We start from the raw sequence: 23,331 nt of genomic DNA on the forward strand, positions 1-23,331 counted from the left end.
AAATACAGAATCAATCCATTGAAATTCCAAAGATAAGTTTCTTCTGATGTGGCAGGGGCATACTGCACAACATACAACTATGCTAACTTATAAACTAAATACTTATATACTTAATACTAAATACTTAAATAATAAATACTGAAGCGATCCATGAGATTCCTAAGATAAGTTTCTTCTGATGTAGCAGGGGCATACTGCCCAACTTACAACTGAGCTAACTTACAAACTAAATACTTATATACTAAATACTGAAGCGTTCCATTGTGATTCCTAAGATAGTTTCTTCTGATGTAGCAGGGGCAAACTGCCCAACTTACAACTATGCTACCTTATAAACTAATTACTTACACACTTAATACTAAATAGCTCAATAATAAATACTAAAGGCATCCATATTTAAATACTAAATACTGAAGCGATCCATTGAGATTCCTAAGATAGATTTCTTCTGATGTAGCAGGGGCAAAAGCCCAAATTAAAACTAAGCTAACTTATAAACTAAACACTTATGTACTAAATACTTAAATATTAAATACTGTATCGATCTATTGAGATTCCTAAGATAAGTTTCTTCTGATGTAGCAGGGGCATACTGCCCAACTTACAACTATGCTAACTTATAAACTAAACACTTATTTACTTAATACTAAATACCTAAATGCTAAATACTTAAGGCATCCATTGAGATTCCCAAGATAGGTTTCTTCTGATGTAGCAGGGGCAAACTGCCCAACTTACAAGTATGCTATCTTATAAACTAAATAAATACTAAATACTGAAGCGATCCATTGAGATTCCTAAGATAAGTTTCTTCTGATGTAGCAGGGGCATACAGTCCAACTTACAACTATGCTAACTTATAAACTAAATACTTATATACTAAATACTTAAATACTAAATGCTGAAGCGATCCCTTCAGATTCCTAAGATAGGTTTCTTCTGACGTAGCAGGGGCAAACTGCCCAACTTATAACTAAGCTAACTTATAAACTAAATACTTATATACTAAATAATTAAATACTAAATACTGAAGAGATCCATTGAGATTCCTAAGAGATGGTTTCTTCTGATGTAGCGGGGGCAAACTGCCCAACTTACAATTAAGCAAACTTACAAATTAAATACTTATATACTAAATACTGAAGCGATCCATTGTGATTTCTAAGATAGGTTACTTCTGATGTAGCAGGGGCATACTGCCCAACTTACAACTATGCTAACTTATAAACTAAATACTTAAATACTAAATGCTGAAGCGATCCATTGAGATTCCTAAGATAGGTTTCTTCTGATGTAGCAGGGGCAAACTGCCCAACTTATAACTAAGCTAACTTATAAACTAAATACTTATATACTAAATACAGAATCAATCCATTGAAATTCCAATGATAAGTTTCTTCTGATGTGGCAGGGGCATACTGTCCAACATACAACTATGCTAACTTATAAACTAAATACTTATATACTTAATACTAAATACTTAAATAATAAATACTGAAGCGATCCATGAGATTCCTAAGATAAGTTTCTTCTGATGTAGCAGGGGCATACTGCCCAACTTACAACTATGCTACCTTATAAACTAATTACTTACACACTTAATACTAAATAGCTCAATAATAAATACTAAAGGCATCCGTACTTAAATACTAAATACTGAAGCGATCCATTGTGATTCCAAAGATAGGTTTCTTCTGATGTAGCAGGGGCATACTGCCCAACTTACAACTGAGCTAACTTACAAACTAAATACATATATACTAAATACTGAAGCGTTCCATTGTGATTCCTAAGATAGTTTCTTCTGATGTAGCAGGGGCAAACTGCCCAACTTACAACTATGCTACCTTATAAACTAATTACTTACACACTTAATACTAAATAGCTCAATAATAAATACTAAAGGCATCCATACTTAAATACTAAATACTGAAGCGATCCATTGAGATTCCTAAGATAGGTTTCTTCTGATGTAGCAGGGGCAAAATCCCAAATTAAAACTAAGCTAACTTATAAACTAAACACTTATGTACTAAATACTTAAATATTAAATACTGTATCGATCTATTGAGATTCCTAAGATAAGTTTCTTCTGATGTAGCAGAGGCAAAATGCCCAACTTACAACTATGCTAGCTTATAAACTAAATACTTATATACAAAATACTTAAATACTAAATACTGAAGCGATCCATTGAAATTCCGAAGATAAGTTTCTTCTGATGTAGCAGGGGCATACTGCCCAACTTACAACTATGCTAACTTATAAACTAAATACTTATATACTTAATACTAACTACCTAAATGCTAAATACTTAAGGCATCCATTGAGATTCCCAAGATTGGTTTCTTCTGATGTAGCAGGGGCAAACTGCCCAACTTACAAGTATGCTATCTTATAAACTAAATACTTATACACCTTATACTAAATACTTAAATACTAAATACTGAAGCGATCCATTGAGATTCCTAAGATAAGTTTCTTCTGATGTAGTAGGGGCATACAGTCCAACTTACAACTATGCTAACTTATAAACTAAATACTTATATGCTAAATACTTAAATACTAAATGCTGAAGCGATCCATTGAGATTCCTAAGATAGGTTTCTTCTGACGTAGCAGGGGCAAAGTGCCCAACTTATAACTAAGCTAACTTATAAACTAAATACTTATATACAAAATACATAAATACTTAATACTGAAGCGATCCATTGAAATTCCTAAGATAAGTTTCTTCTGATGTAGCAGGGGCATACTGCCCAACTTACAACTGAGCTAACATACAAACTAAATACTTATATACTAAATACTGAAGCGATCCATTGTGATTCCTAAGATAAGTTTCTTCTGATGTGGCAGGGGCATACTGCCCAACATACAACTATGCTAATTTATAAACTAAATACTTATATACTTAATACTAAATACTTAAATACTAAATACTGAAGCGATCCATTGTGATTCCAAAGATAGGTTTCTTCTGATGTAGCAGGGGAAAACTGCCCAACTTACAACTAAGCTAACTTATAAACTAAATACTTATGTACTTAATACTAAATACTGAAGCGATCCATTGAGGTTCCTAAGATATGGTCTCTTCTTATATCGCAGGGGCATACAGCCCAACTTAAAACTAAGCTAACTTATAAACTAAATACTTATGTACTTGATACTAAATACTTAAATACTAAATACTGAAGCAGTCCATTGTGATCCCTAAGACAAGTTTCTTCTGATATAGCAAGGGCTTACGGCCCAACTTACAACTAAGCTAACTTATAAACTAAGTACTTAAATACCAAATACTGAAGCGATCCATTGAGGTTCCTAAGATATGGCTTCTTCTTATTTCGCAGGGACATACAGCCCAACTTACAACTAAGCTAACTTATTAACTAAATACTTAGATACTTGAAACTAAATACATAAATACTAAATACTGAAGCAGTCCGTTGTGATCCCTAAGATAAATTTCTTCTGATATAGCAGCTGCATACTGCCCAACTTACAACTAAGCTAACTTATAAACTAAATAATTATATACTTAATACTAAATACTTAATTACTAAATATTTGAATACTCGGTATTGATGCGATCCAATAAGATTCCCACGAAATGGTTTCTTCTTATACGGCAGATGCATCCTGTGAATTAATTACTGGAGGGGCATATAATGTCATTCCTATGATTTAGTTTCCTTTGAGATGACTGGTGTATATTTCCCATGTAGTTACTTAAAGCATCCATTGAGATTCCAATGATGTGGTTCTTCATACTAATTATTATTAGTGTTCTATTTACACTCAAAGTCAATGTATACACAAAAAGAAAATATGACATTCCTTTATGCGTTGTTGTCGACTATCTTTTTGTAGAAGTACATGTGCTTCTAAATATTTGATCAGTAATTCATTGAAAATTTACATAAACTATTAGAAAAATTATATAAAAAAATACTTTTTTCTTACTTCAGACGTTTTGCATCTTAAAAAATGGATTTCATTTATTGAGAGATTAAGCTCTATGGATAGTTGATCTCTGCAGCGATAACAAGTCCATGAACATTAAACTCTCAAAAAAAAAATATATATGTATCCCAAAACATTAAATTCAAAAACGTTGAACATAATAAATAAAAGCACATTTGGAAATTATGTAAAATGTAAATTCATTTCTCATAAAGAATATAAGAACTGAAACTCTTTACTTGCTCTTAACTTGATGGCGTTAATTGTACTTAAAACTATATCAACTTCCATATCAAATTCTTAAAACTATACCTTCTTTTATAACTAATTCTTAAAACTACCTAGTTTTATAACTAATTCATAAAAGTATACCTACTTCTATATCTAATTCCTAAAATTATACCTACTTCTATATCGAATCCTTAAAACTATGCATATTTCTACAACTAATTCTTAAAACTATACCTATTTTATAACAAACTCTTAAAACTACCTATTTTTATAACTAATTCTTAAAACTATACTTATTTCTACAACTAATTCTTAAAACTATACCTATTTTATAACTAACTCTAAAAACTACCTATTTTTATAACTAATTCTAAAAACTATGCTTATTTTTATAACTAATTCTTAAAAATACCTACTTTTATAACTAGTTCTTAAAACTATACCTATTTCTACAACTAATTCTTTTAACTATATTTATTTTTATAACTAATTCTTAAAACTATATCTACTTCTATATCTAATTCTTAAAGTATACCTACTTCTATATCTAATACTTAAATCTATACTTACTTTTATAACTAGTTCATAAAACTATATCTACTTCTATATCTAATTCTTTAGCATAACTAATTATTAAAACTACCTACTTGTATAAGTAATTCTTAAAACTATACCTATTTCTACAACTAATTCTTATAACTACATTTATTTTTATAGTTAGTTCTTAAATCTACTTACTTCTATAACTAATTCTTAAAACTATACCTACTTCTATATCTAATTCTTAAAGCTATACCTACTTCTATATCTAATACTTAAATCTATACCCACTTTTATAATTAATTCTTAAGGATAACTAATTCATAAAAGTATTCCTACTTCTATATCTAATTCCTAAAATTATACCTACTTCTATATCTAATCCTTAAAACTATACCTATTTCTACAACTAATACTTAATACTATACCTATTTTATAACTAGTTCTTAAAACTATACCTACTTCTAAATATAATACTTAAATCTATATCTACTTTTATAACTAATTCTTAAAACTACCTACTTTTATAACTAATTCTTAATATAATACCTACATCTATATCTAATTCTTAAAACTATACTTATTTTATAAGTAATTCTTAGAAATACTTACTTCTATAACTAATTCTTAAAACTATACCTATTTAAACAACTAATTCTTAAAACTACCTACTTTTATAACTAATTCTTAAAACTACCTACTTTTATAACTAATTCTTAAAACTATACCTATTTCTACAACTAATCTAATAACTATATTTATTTTTATAACTAATTCTTAAAACTACTTCTATAATAAATTCTTAAAACTATACCTACTTCTATATCTAATTCTGAAAACCATACCAATAACTAATTCTTAAAACTACCTACTTTTATAACTAGTTCATAAAACTATATCTAATTCTTTAGCATAACTAATTCTTAAATCTACCTACTTTTATACCTAATTCTTAAAACTATTTACTTTTATATCTAATTCTTAAAACTATACCTACTATTATATCTAATTCTTAAAACTACCTAGTCTTATAAGTAATTCTAAAAACTATAACGACTTCTATATCTAATTCTTCAAACTATACCTATTTCTATATCTAATACTTAAACCTATAACTACTTTTATAACTAGTTCTTAAAACTATTTACTTTTATAACTAATTCTTTAAACTATACCCACTACTATATCTAATTCCTAAAATTATACCTATTTCTACAACTAATACTTAATTCTTTATCTACTCTAAAAGTAATGCATTACTTAAACTAAACTACAACCAATACTGTAACTAAAACTAGGGCCATCTATCAGTTTTTATTGCCACTTATGATAGAGTCAATTCTTAAATCTACTTTTTTTCTTCATGGATGAGAATTTGTTAATAAAAGAATATCGTAGTACTTATTTTGTATAGTTTTGATATAGATATCTCAAACGTTCGCGATACTGCACCAGATAATACTTTTATCTTCTGCAGCTTTGAATTCAATTTGGAAAAAAATTTAATTTAATAGATTGGAAAAGTGTACTGTCTCTGTTAGCCTACTCCCGGGAGTAGTTGCCCAGGGAGCACCTCGTGGAGGTAGAGATCAGATTTCGCTCCCCAAAAACCTCTATCTACCGAATTTCGTAATAACAATAAGTTATAGGAAATCTTTCCTTATTATTAATGCAATGTACTAACTGAAAATTTCGATATTGTTTTTAAACAATGACTTTAAAGATGATTGTTTTAGATCAACTTTTGGAAGTAATTAACTTACCCATTTCTCATATAAATCTTATAAATTCACTTAGTATATTTTAAATCAAAGAACTTTATATCTTTCTTTTTATTCATTACTTAACTCCAAAGTGAAGGTTGTCTTTCATATTGTGCGCCTTAAAATTATTTCAAAATCCAATGAATTCTAGATTGTAGCATGTTTCATTTGAATCCTTAATTGATTTCATTAATTCATTTTATTTTAAACTATTTGAATTTCTATTAAAAAGTTTTAATTGAAATTCTTATTGAATAAAATAATAAATATTAGCTACTTACTTGTTTTTTTCCAAAATTTACTTAATCCCTGCGTATTCAGTTCAAGGTAGGTAAAGACAATCGCCAGTTCGGGGTGACTTGCTTCACAATTTGGATTATTGATTGTTTTAGTGAAGTGGTTAAGAAATGTTCCAAGGTAAGAAGCTATTTCAAGAGTGCAGTTACAAAAAATAAAAATAAATTAATTTAAATGTTCTTAAGTATCTGAAATGAATTTTAGAAATTGCCACAGATTATAAAAAAAATTAAATAATAAAAATTAATTTAAAGTTAAAATGTAAAAATTAATAAAGTGAAATATAAAAATAATTAAAGAAATACGAATCACTGCTTGTTCAGGCATGCAAGATTCATTGGTCGACCACGTGCTAATTCAATTTTTTAATAAAAAATATCTAAAACTCCGTAAACTTAATATAGTTGTATCACTAATTTATATTTCTATTAATTTTAATAAAAATTTGATTGAATTTAATTAAAAAAATAATAAAATCTTACTTACATGAACAACATAGATGTTCACTGGTCGGGAGCCAAATAGCAACTGACTGCAAAATCCGTTAGTCGGCCATATTTGAACTTGAATTTTTTATAAAATAAAATTTAAACATAATTTCGTTTAAAATGGATTAATAACAAGTTAATTTAAATATAAAAATGATTTTCCCACCCTATTAATAGGTTTAAAGTCTTTTTTTTAATAATTAATTTGGGACTACTTTATGACGTCACGCCTAAGCACATGGTTTTGCGGAAGAATATAAAAAGTAGTTCCAATTAAAAATTAATAATACTAATTTTTTTCTTTTAAAAAATGAAAGAATATTAAATTATCAAGTTGAATTAAGTAGCTAAAAATTGATTTTCCACTAGAAATAGTTTTTTAAGGCAAATATGAGCACCTATACTTCGGACCTTCTTTGGCTAATTCTTGAAAATCTGCTCGATATATTTTCTTCAAATTTGGAATTTTTATTAAATAATAGATAATGTTTAATAATAAATTTGTGGTAAAACTTAAAATTTTATTTAAATGCTAGTTTACGATTTTGACCTAGGGCTGAAGTTCTACTCCAAAAATGGTCTCAAAATAAGATTTCAGAAAACGGTTTTCAATATAATTTATGTAATATTGCCTTAATAAGAAGCACACAAAGTTTGAACAAAATCTTTGAAGGAGTTTTTAAGAAAATCCGTAATAACTACTTAACCTATTACCTACCTTTATACATGGCGAATTTCCATGAACCTACGAAATAATTTTATATTTTAAGTTAATATTTGTACAAAATCTTCATTGCCTATAATTCTACATTAGTGGTAAGATCTTAATCTTGCATTGAAATGGTTTCATATGTAAGCCTTAGAGTGGAAAACCTAGTTACGTCAATGTTCTTTCATAATGAAATTTAAGCTCGCAATTACTGATCGTTTACGCATTATAATTGAATTTTACATCATATTGAAGAATAATAGTTAAGTTTAGGCGGAAACTTTTACCTGTGAGCCATTTTTTAAACTCAGATCAGCCTTTACCCATTCTTCCTTTTACCTGCAAGTGCACTCAATCAGTTTCTTTTCTATTGGTTAATATTAATTAAAAAAACTAAATTTAGGTTTTACTTTTGTGATGTACATGGTTTATACATGTTATATTAAGATTAAGAACAATTAAGACCCTAAATGTGATGTTCAGTTCACTAAGATAGCTCAAAAACCAATACTCAATACATATGTTCAATATTTACTTTTCTGATTGATCAATGTAGCAATTTTAGAGCAAATTAATTATAATTAATAATAATATAATATACCACCTAGAATCCTGAATATTAATATACCTATAAATTGAGAATCTGGGATCTCATTTCGTTCAAATACCTTCCAATTATGTGATCTACCATCATCTACAAGAATAGTAAGCAGTCTAATATCTAATAAAATTTCATAATAGTTACGAATTCTAAGTAAATTTGTTATTTTTTATTTATACTTGTAAAGTTTGGTGGAAAAGAGGTAGACAGTGTTCTACCGCTCAATTCTGATTCATCTTTTTACCCAAAATAGCCACAATTAGATGGTTCATCATCAAACTGAGCTTAAAAGCAAAGATGAATTTGTGAATTATATTTGTAACAATAGTAAAAAAAAGGCTATTGTTGTTCTAAGATTGAATCATTTCTTTTTATTCGTATTTAACGACAAATTCTAAACTTTACCAAAATCTTCTTATTGTAAGTTCTACAGGGTTAAATATGTTCTAAACTTATTTAAATAAAAATCGTGAATTTTAAATAAATATCGATTTATTTAATCCTATGTGAGAGGTATGCCTAAAAAATCAATTCTCTGACCGTTTTCAATAAAAAATGAATGGTCTATTTGATAGAATAGTTATATTTAATAAAATCTGGAGTTACACAGTATGGAGTCATCTCCCTAAATGTTTTATTAGATTTGATAAAAGAATTCTTGTAGATCCAAATGTTCTGGAACACATCTAGTTTACAATATTTTACCACCTTGTTTATTTACAGATATTTTAAGGGCGACAAAAGCTTTAATAAAATTTCTGAGTTATCAAGGAGATTTGCCTTACCTTCTTTCTCTAATTTCTTTTAATATCTCATCCCATACTACACGACATTCTTCTCCATTCAATGTTCCGTACTGCAAACATAATTACGTTTTTTACTCCCCTATCTTTCGTATGATGCGGACTGCCAATCATTTTAACTTAGATTTCTTTGGCACTGATATACAAAGTTTTCTAATTAAAGCCAGATGTCAACTATTTCTGTTATATAAATTTGTATAAAAACCTCTAAAAGGGAAAATAAAATGCTAATGCCTAATTATAAACCTAAATTATAAACTGAAAACTATTTTTATTATTTATATTATTATTATTGTTCCTGTAAATTGGATTATTGGTCCCTTTTTTATTTAAAATAAAATAAAAATACAACTGTAGTGGCCAGGTTCGCTTCCTGGTTTAGGGAGAAATTCATTGAACGAACGACAAAAGGCGTTTATCACGGTCTTCACAGTCAATTGAATTATAATATTAACTACCTGAGTTCAAATTTAAAATTAAAAGGTATCATTATTGTAATGAAGTGTAGGGACAAACTAGTGAATTTGAATAGTAAGAGATTATCTGGTAAATAAAGAATATCGGTGCTCTCTGTGTGATTTAAACCAGAATGAAGATACAAACCACTTTATAGCAAGCTGCCCGGTGTTGAATGAATTTAGAAAGTCCGTTTTCAATAAGACTAACCAGACACAAGAAGTAGTAATTCAAATTCTAAATGCAAAAACTAAACAATACATTTAAACCAAAAGTGAGTTGTATATTTACATTGGGAGTTTCTTGACGTCTTTTACATTTTATCTTTATTTGACGAAGCTTTGCTGGAAGTACTCTCAGGATTGGCTGTTTTTAATCTGAAAATCATCATTATTCAATGAAATAGCGTTTATAAGAGTTCATCTTGAATAGAAAAGCGTTCTGTTCAATGATACAATTTAAAACTCAACGTTTCTAAAGATACATTTTTGTCCTGCAGGAATTCAAGAAAAATATTTAAAAAACCGTAATAAAAAATTAATTTTAAACCTTTTAAACGAATCAGTCTTTTAGAATAAACTGTTAGTATTATAGAATATTGTGATAGTAAATTATTTAAACCTTAATTACTTTTATGTTGGAATTTTACACTTCTTCTAGTAAAGTTACCAACAAAATAAACGACTTTCAATTTCATTTCCATGAGAGAAGTTTCAATTTTGTCCAAAATTAGTTGATTTTAATTATAAAAGCTACAGAGATGTATATAACAAACTATTGATGAAGTATTATTTATAAAAATGAATAAATGTGACTGTATTAAACTTAATTAATTTTATTTTAATGTATTTATTAAAGTTTTAATAAGTACATTAAAATAAATTTTTAAAAAAGCTAAATATGTTTATTCAATGAAAATGATATTATATATGTGATATACATATATTTCCAAAAAATGAGATTAGGATTAATCTCATTGAAAAGTAAGCGCCTCATTTATAAACTTCTAATATTATCATTGTAATTTCTAATTCTACTATCATCTAATTTTTTATGAAAATGAATTAAAAATGTTTAGCTCGATTAGTTAAAAAAATAGCGAGATTCGACTGGAAAAAATAATCAGAATTCAAATGCACGTTTGAAGTTGAATTTTTCAATCAAATTTAAACCTACTACCAACAATAAATAAAGCACCTTTTTCAAATTCAAAGGGAAAAGATTAATTTACCTGATAAAATTTTCTTAAAACAGTTAGATACGAAATAACAGGTAAGACAACCTGAACAACAGTTCCACAGGTGGAGGTAGGTAGCTATACTTGACTTCTTAATATTCCGTAATAGAATGGATGAGAATCGAAATGCATGTAATGAAGGGACAGTAGAGGTAATCATTTCAGATGAAAGATGAGCATTACTGTGCCCAAGCTGGTCTAACGCTGGAAAGCTCCATGGATGAAAGCACTGGATAATGGAAAATTATATTACATCAATAATTATTATTTAATTCACACCTAGTGTAAGATCATGGAAATCGGAGCATTTTTCTGTTTAACTAAATCACTTATCAAGTGGAAACCTAAATAAACCATTGAATATTGTTTTATTGAAAAAATGTAATTTTTTGTATAAGAAGATTAACTTTTATTAAGATTAGAGAATGAAGGCTAATTTGCATTTAGTACAAAAAGTCAAAAGAAGAGAGAACTATAATTGGGAAATCCTTCACTAATCACATGTAATTTTGTGATAGATACAGTACAGTAATGCCTATTTTTTTTCAGCCGGGCTTTACATAACAACCAAATTAGGGCGGAAGCGACTTAGCAAACATACTTTACAAGAAATTTCTTACATCTTTTCATCAATATAAATGAACGCAGTTAAAATAATGTTACAGCGTTGACATGTACTTTACTTTTAAATAAATGCTTTTAAGAACTTAAACCTTGTTTTATTAATTTACCAGGTAGCTTATTTGTCTACAAAATATAACTATTATTAAGTTTGAATGGTACCACTTTCCTAAGAAATTTAATATTTGAGCAAAATTAGTGACCTGAGAAAAAAAGAGGTTAAATTTGGTCAAATTAGAGTAAAAAATGCTTTAACGTTGAATAATTTACTTAAAGGAAATTTATTTTGTTAGATGATTAATTTTGAAAAAAGGTCTAATCTGACTAAGAAACTTTGAACTTTAAAATCAAATTTTATTTTATTGATTATGGTAAAGAATTCGTTAATATTTCAATCAAGCTTTACAAAAATTAAAACATTACTGATTCAAATTAAAAGGAAAAATAAATTACTTAGGTAAAGGGAAAGTAATTATTTATCAGAAAAAAGGGTTTTTATGATGTAATATTTACAACGCATAAAATGATAGATAAGATTACCTGAAGAACAGTCCTACTGAGGGAGAGTGGTAAGTATATTTCCTTGACTTCTTTATTCTCCAATATAGACTTGATAAGTGTCATCTAATATTATCGTTGTGCTGCTGGATGTAAAGGACACTACTAGGCTGCAGCCTGGCAAAACACTGGGAAATGATAGAACGCATCTTAGAAATAGAAATAGAAAAGAAATTTATTATTCTGGGACAATTGTCCCCTAAAAATAAATACAGGTACAAATAGAGGCCTTAACAGTTTGGCCTGTGTTAAAAACTAAATAAATAAATAAATAAGTATTTACAAAAAGTGAAAATAAAAGTAACAGCAGAAATTAAGGAAATAAATTAAAACAATTAGAATTTCGGAGGAAGCTGAATAGAAAGCAGATAACTGATTGACGGGATTTAAAGATGGATAGGGTAGGAGCATGGCGGATAGATGATGGCAAGGAGTTCCAGAGAGAGGTAGCACGTATTGGGAAGGATTTGTCAAAGGATGAGGTACGGTGAGAGGGAATATAGAGATCGGATGAGCGAGATCTGGTATTACGGGAATGTATCGAGCATTTAAACTTAAGGAGTGCATCTTACATCTTACTGCAGTTTATGGAAGTGTGTTCACTTCTGCAGGCTATTAAACAACAAAATATAATGAAACGTATAATTCTTCTTATTGGTACTTTAATACACTTTGAACTAAATATTCACTAACGAAGTTTGATGTTTTGTACACGTCATTTTAGTATTCATTATTTACTAAAAAAAAGTAAACTATCTTAGTGACTAAAATTATGGAAAACATAGAAGAGTAATAACAAAAACAAATGAAAACAAGTTAAAAAAAAGTTAACTTCACTAAAAACCCTCTTTTATTTAGAAGAGTTTATAATACAAGAGATTATTATAAGAAAGTTAGTTAAAAAAAAAACCGTGCGACAGGGATTGCAGAGAAGAAAGTACGATAACTTATTTTTGTTTTTCTTTGTTAAAGTAACTGTTTTTAAATATGTGCTTTAACTCAAGTTTCGCGTTACACATGCTTTGCAGATTGCAATAAAATTAAGTGTTGTTAGTTGCTGAAAGGTATGTGGACGAAGCTCCCAAATGAAATGATCAATATTGAAGTGATTGAGAATAGCTGCGGTTGTTAATGAAATACGCCTTATTGAAATATACATTGTTAACAGTGCCAGTAAAAAATGCTTTACATATGTATTATTAAATTTGGTGGTTGACACGATAATACCTAACACAATCATTTCAATATTAGACTGCTTCTGCAGGGGCCTAAATTTACCGAATGCATGAGAACCATTTAATATTTACCAACATACTGCAGGATTTAAAGGAGAGGTAAATCATTTCACATGAAAGTTCTGCATTACTGAGCTGCAAGCCGGCAAAAAGTTAGTAAAGCCCATGGATGAAACCACTCGAAATTGATAAAGAATGCTTCATTAATAATTTTAACTAACTTCACATCAGGTGTTACAAAAATCGAAGCATTTTTCTGTTAAGTACTATTAAAAAGTCTTCTATCAAGCAGTTCAAGTACGCAGCAACTAAAATTAAAATCTTGTATTCAATTTTCTTGTAAAAAGTTAAATTTGGTTTAAAATGAATGGTGTACCTACTTCTCTAGCGTTCTCATCTCGCACTCCAATTGTTATGGAAGGAAGGTTACATGTGTGTTATTCAAAATATTGTAATAGTAGGGAATAGAAAGTATAAAAGAAGTCAGACGGCAGCGGCTGAAGTGGTGGGGGAACCCGACACACACATGCACAGCCCGTTGGAGTGGGGAGGGCTGTAGGAGAAGAGAGACAGCAGAAAGGCTGAGGCCGGCGACTCGTGCACAAGTCGACAATTTACGAGTTTTGTTTGTCATAACCAACCAAACAGAGGCAGCAGGTTGGGCCCCAGATTCTGCTGGAATTGGCGGCACCGGTGAGTTCTGTGTTGGTGGAAGACTAACCGAGCGACAGTGTGAAGAGACTATTGTTCTTACAAACCCCTGTTTTGTGCTAGCGCAATTGCAATTGAAACACTTATTTCGTTTTGTAGAAGATTATTATTTTATTTCACTTCTTTATTATTTTGCCGTTTAGGCCTATGTTCTGTGTTTGCGTTTTATAATTAAGTTGTAATCAATTATCATTAGAATAAGTTAGCCGCGTGTATTAGAGTGAGTGTGAGCGTGAATGTGTGTAACCCGGGGTTGGGTATCTGCATCCTTTATTATTATTTCTTGTAATGTAAATGTTATTAGCGTAAGTTAAGCTGTACTAGGTGTATTTTGTAAAATTATAGACTTTGGCCAAGATATCTTCTTATTTGTTATTGCCTTCTCTCACCAGGGTTTACAAGTGGTGTCAGGTGTGGGGTACCTGTTGGGCGCTTACTCATACTGGGCTACACTCCCGAGCGGTATCTCGAGAACGGTTAGGGTTTTTGAGATTTTGAGAATTTCTCTGGACTTATATAGAGTGTAATAATTACTTAAAACCAAGAAAATAATTTTCCGAGTTTTCTTTTTATTAAAATTTTTCCTACCGGCCGGACCATAGAGTGTGATATATCGTTGGAAAGCTCTCAACGAGCCTAGTATTTCTAGACATAGAACAAAGATATTTAGAAGGGTTGTAAATAATTCGGGTAAAAAAAAAAAAAAAAAAAAAAAAAAAAAAAAAAAAAAAAAATTAATCAAATACAGTGACAAGGCTCGATACATAATATTGTTTGAATATATATATGTATATATAAATCAAAGTCTTGGTGCTATAATAGTGGCAATTCCGTTTGCACACTGAGTAAATTTTATTGTAATCTTTATCGAATTTGGAGTTATTAGTTAACAACCGTCTATTCCAAATAAGTGTAGGGGAAACACACGGTTATTAGTGCTGCCGAGATGCCGAAAGAGGAAATAGCGTCTCTAAAAATGGAGCTGGAAGCGGCCAGGCGGGAGTTAGAGCAAGCACGATTGTCGTTGAGGACTACTGCCGATGAGGAAACGAGAAAAACAGTTAAAAGGGATCTCAGTTTGCAAAATATGATTAGGCCTTGGGGAGGGAGCGAGAATGAGATTCCACTGGAGGAATTTCTGAGCGATCTTGAGGCAGTGGCTCACAGTGGTGGTTGGACAGAGTCCGATCTAAAACTAGTTTGTCGTCTAAAGGTAACAGGGCGGGCGGCGGCCTGCATTTCGGCCCATCCGGAACTTCGTGATGCAGCCTCAACCTTTGATGAATATAAAAGGGTCCTAAAGGAACGTTTTGGCGAACTAGCAACCCCAGCGCAACGTCTCCTAGAGTTGAATTTGGTAATGCAGCGCCAAGGTGAAAGCGCGCTGGAGTTTGCGGACCGAGTTCGGAGGTTGGGCGAACGTACGGTTGCTCGGGGGCAGGAGGACGGCTCTCTTAAGTGGGAAAAACAGCAGGTAGATAGTTTAATTCTCGCGGCTTTTATTAAAGGCTTGAGGGGGGAAGCAGCGGCCCAGTTGCACTATAACCCACCCACCAACTTCCAGGAAGCAGTGAGCAGAGCTGCGCGGGTTGAATTATACCAAGGGTCTTCATCGCGAGTAATCAATAGCGTCGAAGAACAGGGAACCTCGCAGGTAGCTGCTGCGATGGCTACCCCGGGGAGGGGAAGTCGCCAAATTCGATGTTTCCGTTGCAACCAGGAGGGACATGTCGCCCGCGATTGTGCGCAGCTAAGAAGGGGGGTTAGCAGAAATGCGAGGGAGGGCAGCCAGGAGAAGAAGAAGCAGTGGAAAGATACAAATCCAGGAGGCGCGCCCAATCGCCCCTTTTGCTTCGTCTGTGGAAGTCCATGGCATTTTGCACGCAACTGCCCCGACCGAGCTAAGGAGGCCCGGGCGGCTTCCAACTTTGTGGATAGCTCATCTGTCAAAGAGGCGTCCCCAAAAGCAGCCGGTTCGGCGTAAGCCCCATCGTCGAGCCAGCAGGATCGAATGGGGCCTCTTATGTAATCCCTAATGTTTCAGAGTCTGGGGTACCCCGGGGCCTGATGGTCACCGTGGACGTGGAGGGACTCAGGAAAGAACTATTGGTAGATAGCGGCTCAGAAATATCCATATTAAAGAAAGCCCTGCCGGGAATCCCGTTGAGACCACCTTGCCTTAAGGCTACCAGTGTGACTGGGGCCGTGGTGCCTGTTCAAGGGGAACAGGAAGTAGCGTGTCGCTTGGAAGGGGTAGTCACAAGGCATAGGTTCGTCATTGCTCCCATTGCTTCTAGGGGGGATGGCCTCCTGGGGTGGGATTTGATGGCTAAAGCTGGGGTAGTGCTGAATGCAGCAAAAGGACAGGTCCTGGTACAGGGTAACGGCCGCGAGGGGATAAATTTGGTAAACTATCCGGGCGAATGCGATGTGAAATCTGGGTGTGTAAAAGCCGCGCAGGAAGGGCCCTCGGTTAATCTAGTTGTAAAGGCTGTCAGACAGGTGACAGTCGAACCCTATGTGGAGCAGATCGTCGAAGGCAAAGTCCCTCATTGGAGAGAGGGAGATCTACTTGTTGAACCAGAGGACCTTCCTCAAAGGGGGCTTCGCGTAGCCAGAAGTCTGGATCGGCCCGTGGGGCGGAAAATATGGGTAAGGGTTGTTAATTTAACGGGGGGTCGAATCCGCATAGACAAGGGACAAAGATTAGGTAAAGTTAGGGCGTGGGAACCTTTGAGCGCTCCAGAGGTATTGAGTGGTAAGCAGGTTGGACTAACAAATGTCGAGGAGTCTGGCAAGGCGGGAGAATTAAGGATCAGAGAGGCCTGCAGTCAGCGGCTTGCACATTTACCGCTGGGGGATCAAGAGAAAGTAATGGAAGTGTTAGAGCAATACACTCAACTTTTTGAGGAACCCGATAGCGAGGGTTGCCGGTTACCGGTTTTTCACCGTATCGAAACGCAAGGGGGACCCATCGCCAGATCACCCTATCGAGTTCCGTTCCACCAACGAGAAATCGTGGGAGACCATATAACTCAAATGTTGAGCAAAGGGGTGATTGGCCCTTCCAGTAGCCCTTGGTCGGCGCCAGTTGTTCTTGTCCCTAAGAAAACCCCAGATGGGAGTTTGCAGTACCGGTTTTGTACGGATTTCAGGGGCCTTAATAAGATCACAAAGCCCGACGCATACCCATTACCACTAATTGTGGAAACGTTGGAATCCCTGGGAAACAGCCAATACTTCACTACTCTGGATCTCGCGTGTGGGTACCACCAAATTCCCATACGCCCAGAAGACCGCGAAAAGACCGCTTTTTCTACCATTGGGGGCCATTTTGAATATAATAAATTAGCCTTTGGTCTCATGAATGCCCCCGCGACCTTTCAAAGGTTAATGGACCAGCTGCTTGCCCGAATGATTGGAGAGGAGTGTTTTATTTATTTAGACGATATAATCATCTTTTCGGCTACATTAGAGGAACATTGCATCAGGCTAAGAAAGGTCCTAGAACGGATGCGGCTAGCGAATTTAAAACTTCGGCTAGAGAAATGCCATTTCGCGAAGCAGGAAGTAAAGTATCTCGGGCATGTAGTAACCGCCGATGGAGTAAAGCCAGATCCGGAGAAGGTGGCGGCTATGAAAGGATATCGGGTCCCTTGTAATGCAAAGGAGGTGAAAGGATTCCTAGGGCTTGCGGGATATTATCGCCGTTTCGTTGCCGGGTTCTCCGATCTGGCGAAGCCTTTGACATCGCTGTTAAGGAAGGGGGTAACCTTTAAGTGGGGTAGGGACCAGCAGAAGGCGTTTGAAGGCCTTCGAGACACGTTGTGCTCGGATTCAGTATTGGCCTATCCAGATTTTTCAAAACCGTTCGTTCTGGCGACCGATGCATCCAGTGTGGCGCTTGGAGCGGTTCTTGCTCAGAAATGTAATGGTGAAGAAAGGCCGGTCGCATATGCGAGTCGGCAACTGAATAAGGCAGAGCAAAACTACTCTGCGACGGAAAGGGAATTGCTAGCCGTGGTCTGGGCAACTAATCAGTTCCGGTGCTACTTACTGGGGAGGCGTTTTACGCTGGTAACGGATCACGCTGCTTTGCAATGGATGCTCCGAATCAAAGATCCGTCGGCCCGTCTGACTAAGTGGTCGCTCCGGCTGATGGAGTATGACTATGAAGTAACCCATCGTCCTGGGAAGCAACATCTCAATGCAGATGCACTCAGTCGTGCAGTGGGGGCCGTGAGAGCACAGGGTAAACTGCCAGATGAAAAAGAATTTGCGGAGGAGCAAGCACGTGATCAATGGTGTGCCGAAGTGGCACGAATTAGCCCAGAGAAGGTGAACCGGGGTTCCAACGGAATTATGTATTTGATCGCCGAGGGTAGGGAACCGGGAGACGGAAAAATAATGGTACCTGCATCATTACGGGCCCAGGTCTTGTATATGTGTCACGATACCCCTTGGTCGGGACACCCAGGCCGGGAGCGAACAATAGCACGTATAAAGAAATGGTTTCATTGGCCTAACCTTAGTAATGATGTGAAAGGGTATGTAAAAAATTGTCAGTTGTGCAACGAACGAAAATCACCGACTGGATTGGGGATACCATTAGGGCAGTCGTATGAGACCACGTATGCGTTTGAGCAGGTGTCCCTGGATGTGGTAGGACCGTTCCCCACTAGTAGAAACGGGTACAAGTATCTACTAACGTTTATCGATAACTTTACGCGGTATGCTGAAGCTGTGCCATTAAGAACACTGACAGCGGAGGAGACCGCGCAAGCGTTTGTGCGTGAGATCGTACTGAGACATGGCGCTCCCAAGCGATTGCTTACCGACCGAGGTACTAATTTTACCTCTGAATTGTTTAAAGCCGTGTGTAAACTCCTCGGTATTAAAAAGGTTCAAACTACTGCGTATCACCCCGAATGTAATGGTATGATAGAGCGACTCCACAGAACGGTGGTGGATAATGTATCTTTTTTTGTTCGAAGGGATGGTCGAGACTGGGACGTTTGGATTCCCTTCGCCTTAATGGCTTACCGATCCACCACGCATACCTCCACGGGATACAGCCCACACTTTCTTCTGTTTGGAAGGGAATGGGAGCTTCCATTCGGTTACCATCTGTCTGCAACTGATCTCCCAGCTGGGGCGGAGGAATATATCCGTACTTTACAGGGCAAATTATCCGAGGCTTATCGGGGTGCGCGGAGTGCTACCTTACGAGCACAAGATAAATGGACAACCGCCTATAATCGGGGGAAGAAAGAACGGGAATTCGCGATAGGTCAGCTGGTATATATGCGCGAGCCAGCGGTTCCCCCAGGGCATGCACGGAAGTTTCATAGACCGTGGACGGGACCACACACAGTGGTTGCACGGACCTCCCCATGGAACTACCAAATCTCCTTAAATAAAGGAGGATTGGTGGTGATACATGCGAATCGCCTTAAGGCGGCTGGGGATAGGGAGAACGGGGAGGATACAAACCGCGCCGCAAAAGCGCAGGAGTGGAATTGGCCCAGGGGAGGCAGTTCGACCGGAAGCAGCGAGGAAGAGGGAGGAGAACAAACGGACGAAGGGAAAGTGGGGCCTGACACGAGTCCAGAAAGTCCAATAGTAGAGTCTCGGGTGCCTAATCGCCAGGAAACAGTCGTTTCCGAGGAGGGGTTTGATTCAGGGGAGGAAGAGGAGGGAGGTGGGGATAATACATGGAGACCGTACCCTGACCAAATGGCCGGCTGTGCACTGTTGCCCCGATCGCCTTACGAGCTCCGAAATGCTGAGGGAAGCCAACAGGTAGCTACCCCGAGGTCTGGCGTTAATACACGAGTCCGCCGTCGTAAACGTAAAACCCCGTGTGGGAGTCCCCAGACTGAGTAAGGGGGCGACAGATTGCAAGTTAACCGCAGAGGCGGATAAGATTCTTCTGAAGTCTATAGTTCTGGTAGTAAACACCACAGGGTTCAAACAGTCAGCGCGAGAAGTGAGGAAGAACTACGAATCCAATTATGGCAGAACCGGAAAAGCGCACGTAGACCGACAGCCTAGATACCTGTCCACTAACAGTATGCCGAGTATAAGAGGAACTCCGGAGGAGGATAGCCACGATGAGTAACCAAGCATGGGGAAAGAGAGGTCGTCAACAAGGAGCCCAGGAGTCCCTGCTGAGGTACACGCTCCCCCCCCCCTGGATAGGAACATCTCCAACATACACGGAGGAACCATAAGCAGGTCAGCAGGAAGATTGAGGAAGTGAAACCCCCATTGTTTCACTTTTCCTTAAGGGAGGAGTGGTGTAATAGTAGGGAATAGAAAGTATAAAAGAAGTCAGACGGCAGCGGCTGAAGTGGTGGGGGAACCCGACACACACATGCACAGCCCGTTGGAGTGGGGAGGGCTGTAGGAGAAGAGAGACAGCAGAAAGGCTGAGGCCGGCGACTCGTGCACAAGTCGACAATTTACGAGTTTTGTTTGTCATAACCAACCAAACAGAGGCAGCAGGTTGGGCCCCAGATTCTGCTGGAATTGGCGGCACCGGTGAGTTCTGTGTTGGTGGAAGACTAACCGAGCGACAGTGTGAAGAGACTATTGTTCTTACAAACCCCTGTTTTGTGCTAGCGCAATTGCAATTGAAACACTTATTTCGTTTTGTAGAAGATTATTATTTTATTTCACTTCTTTATTATTTTGCCGTTTAGGCCTATGTTCTGTGTTTGCGTTTTATAATTAAGTTGTAATCAATTATCATTAGAATAAGTTAGCCGCGTGTATTAGAGTGAGTGTGAGCGTGAATGTGTGTAACCCGGGGTTGGGTATCTGCATCCTTTATTATTATTTCTTGTAATGTAAATGTTATTAGCGTAAGTTAAGCTGTACTAGGTGTATTTTGTAAAATTATAGACTTTGGCCAAGATATCTTCTTATTTGTTATTGCCTTCTCTCACCAGGGTTTACAATATTAATATATCGTAAATTTTTGGTAAAAATAATAAAATTAAAATTAATGAAACCTAATAGTCATTAAAAGATTCTGTACGTTTGGTGCATTGGTAATGCTTTAAAAATCTAGAGTTGGAATTTATTTCACACGGGGAAGGGGGTGCGAATGTAAGAGAAACTCGCAGAATTATACTTATTCCATTTTTACTGGGAAATAATTATTTTTAAATGAAATAATGATGAATAAGTGATTCAAATAATATAACAAGTTTGTAAATAACGTGTGTGCTTCTCAATACAAAGGACTTAAATATAAATCTAATAACTGCATCAAAAACATTGAAATCTAACGATCGACGCAGGAATGGCAGTAACGTTACTACTTCATGATAAATGACTCTTAGTTGCTGATACTTAAAATATAAAAACAATACTGAAAACATAGAACTAAACAATCAGGAACTAAGCACAGCAAAGAACTTTATGACACTAATAATTAAGAACACTAGAACAAAATTATAATGTTTCAATTTGACAATAGAATCTCGCTACTGCATGTGAAATGAACCTTTTCAGATTTCATTACAAAAAATTAAGACAAAAATTCTACATACCTCTGCCATTTGGAAGATAGCACGGGCAGGTGCTTCTGACGGCAGTTTTCACCACATTCTTATTCATACTAACGATCCATTTTTTTTTTTTTTTTTGCCTCTCGTGCCAAACGATCCATTAAACAATAAAATATACTCTCGCTTGTAATTGTTCTGCAACAATTTCAAATATTTTTTAAAAAACGAACAGGAACTAGGTAATAAAATAAGCATTTAAGGTTCACACCATTTTTATAAAATCTACCACTTTAGAAACTTCTTAACTGTAGATTCTAAAAACCCTCCTAAAACAGTTTTTATACTGCCTTTAAATTATAAAATTTGACAAGATCAGAAGACTTCCTTTTTCCAATAAGTCATTTAAATGGAATTGTTAAATTATTTTGTAGTTCTGAGTTTACTAATAAAATTCTCATTGGTAACTATATAAAGGATAAAGCAGTCTTTGTAAGACTTACAAACAGAATTGAATTGTGAAAAGATTTTGTACATAGTGCGAGGGTTGTGCTGATCAAGTGAACCAAATTGCTATCACTTTTTGCTTAGAACAAACTATAGACCATTCACTAATACTAGGGCAATTCCCAGAGATGAGTTAAATAGAAAAGAAAAGTGTTCCCTTATACCTTGTGTAAGCTCGTTTCAATGGTTAGATTAGATTATAACCCTCAAATTACATGGTTGCAGGGGTAAAAGTATAATACCTCACAATAGACTCCATTTTCCGTCAATTGTTCATTAAGTACACCAGATAAACTTGAATATAAGTCAGAAATGGAGTAAACTTAAGAGCTGAAAAAAATACTAATTAGAGTGAAATGACGCCACACAACTTTTTTTGTGCAATATTTTCCCTACTCACTTATCAGTTTATAATTTGCAAAAAAAAATCATCCAACATTTTAAAATACTAGAAACTTACAGATTTAGCCGTATTTCAGTCACTCCATTAACAGAGACAGCGATGTCATCTCTTCTAAGATCGCCCCCTTTTCAGGTACCTTCTTTCGAGAGAAAATAAAAGCAAAAAGAAATACTCATAATTACTAATATCCCACATCGTTTCGTGAGAAAGTATTAAGTAACCGATATAATAGGATATACAATTTCATTAAGGGCTGCTGTAAAAATACAAATTCCATTTCAAATGCAGTCCCAGAACAACAAGCATTTCAAATCATAAAAACTCAATTTTTTAGTAGTTTGTTGAGTCCCTAATCATCGTTCCTAACAAATTCTTCCTTTAGGTAAGCAATTAATAACAAAGAAATCTTGTTTTCACTTGTCCCTTTTCCTACGCATTGCTTCTACGGTCTTCCAGACGCAACGAGCTAGCTAGAAAGACTTGCCTAGTGTTAGGACATTCCAATATTTCGATAGGAGGCCACTTTCATAAGAAATTATAATAATAATATATAAGCCAACCTTTTTATTACTGTTCTCACAAACTTTAGTATTCAGGAACGATTCTCAAGTTTAAACGTGGACAGAAATAAGTTTTTATTTTCTTGAGGAGCACCATAGTTAGCTAACTAATCATCGAATTTTCAGAT

General features: G+C 34.8%; 1 protein-coding gene across 12 annotated transcripts; it reads right to left on the bottom strand.

Moving 5' to 3' along the window:
* Positions 1-6,356: 6,356 nt before the first annotated feature.
* Positions 6,357-23,325, bottom strand: LOC141458031 (uncharacterized). Of its 12 annotated transcripts, XR_012460714.1 has the most exons (6): positions 13,889-13,929; positions 13,581-13,816; positions 12,256-12,401; positions 8,285-11,323; positions 7,287-7,363; positions 6,357-6,928 (listed from the first exon to the last, which is right to left on the bottom strand). XR_012460714.1 is itself a non-coding variant. In XM_074135527.1 (5 exons), the coding sequence occupies exons 3-5, from the start codon at positions 12,337-12,339 to the stop codon at positions 10,230-10,232; spliced, it is 273 nt and encodes a 90-aa protein (XP_073991628.1). In that variant the 5' UTR covers positions 12,340-12,401; positions 13,581-13,816; positions 13,889-13,929; the 3' UTR covers positions 9,998-10,229. The 12 variants fall into 12 exon arrangements, 2 of the variants coding, with proteins under 2 accessions (XP_073991628.1, XP_073991627.1); XR_012460721.1 differs by having other exon boundaries at positions 6,357-9,454; positions 10,149-11,323; XR_012460713.1 differs by having other exon boundaries at positions 6,357-7,363.
* Between the last annotated feature and the right edge of the window lie 6 nt (positions 23,326-23,331).

This window comes from Rhodnius prolixus, unplaced genomic scaffold (genome assembly GCF_049639745.1).
Source record: "Rhodnius prolixus isolate KJV_2025 unplaced genomic scaffold, Rpr scaffold_5, whole genome shotgun sequence".
Classification (NCBI taxonomy): Eukaryota; Metazoa; Arthropoda; class Insecta; order Hemiptera; family Reduviidae; genus Rhodnius; species Rhodnius prolixus.

Excerpts from the sequence above, each read along its gene's own strand:
- LOC141458031 (XM_074135526.1), bottom strand. The coding sequence starts at position 12,339 with ATGACACTTATCAAGTCTATATTGGAGAATAAAGAAGTCAAGGAAATA. Across the intron at positions 11,324-12,255 it reads TCAGTAGGACTGTTCTTCAG|TGCTTTCATCCATGGAGCTT; the intron begins GTAATCTTATCT and ends TCCATTATCCAG.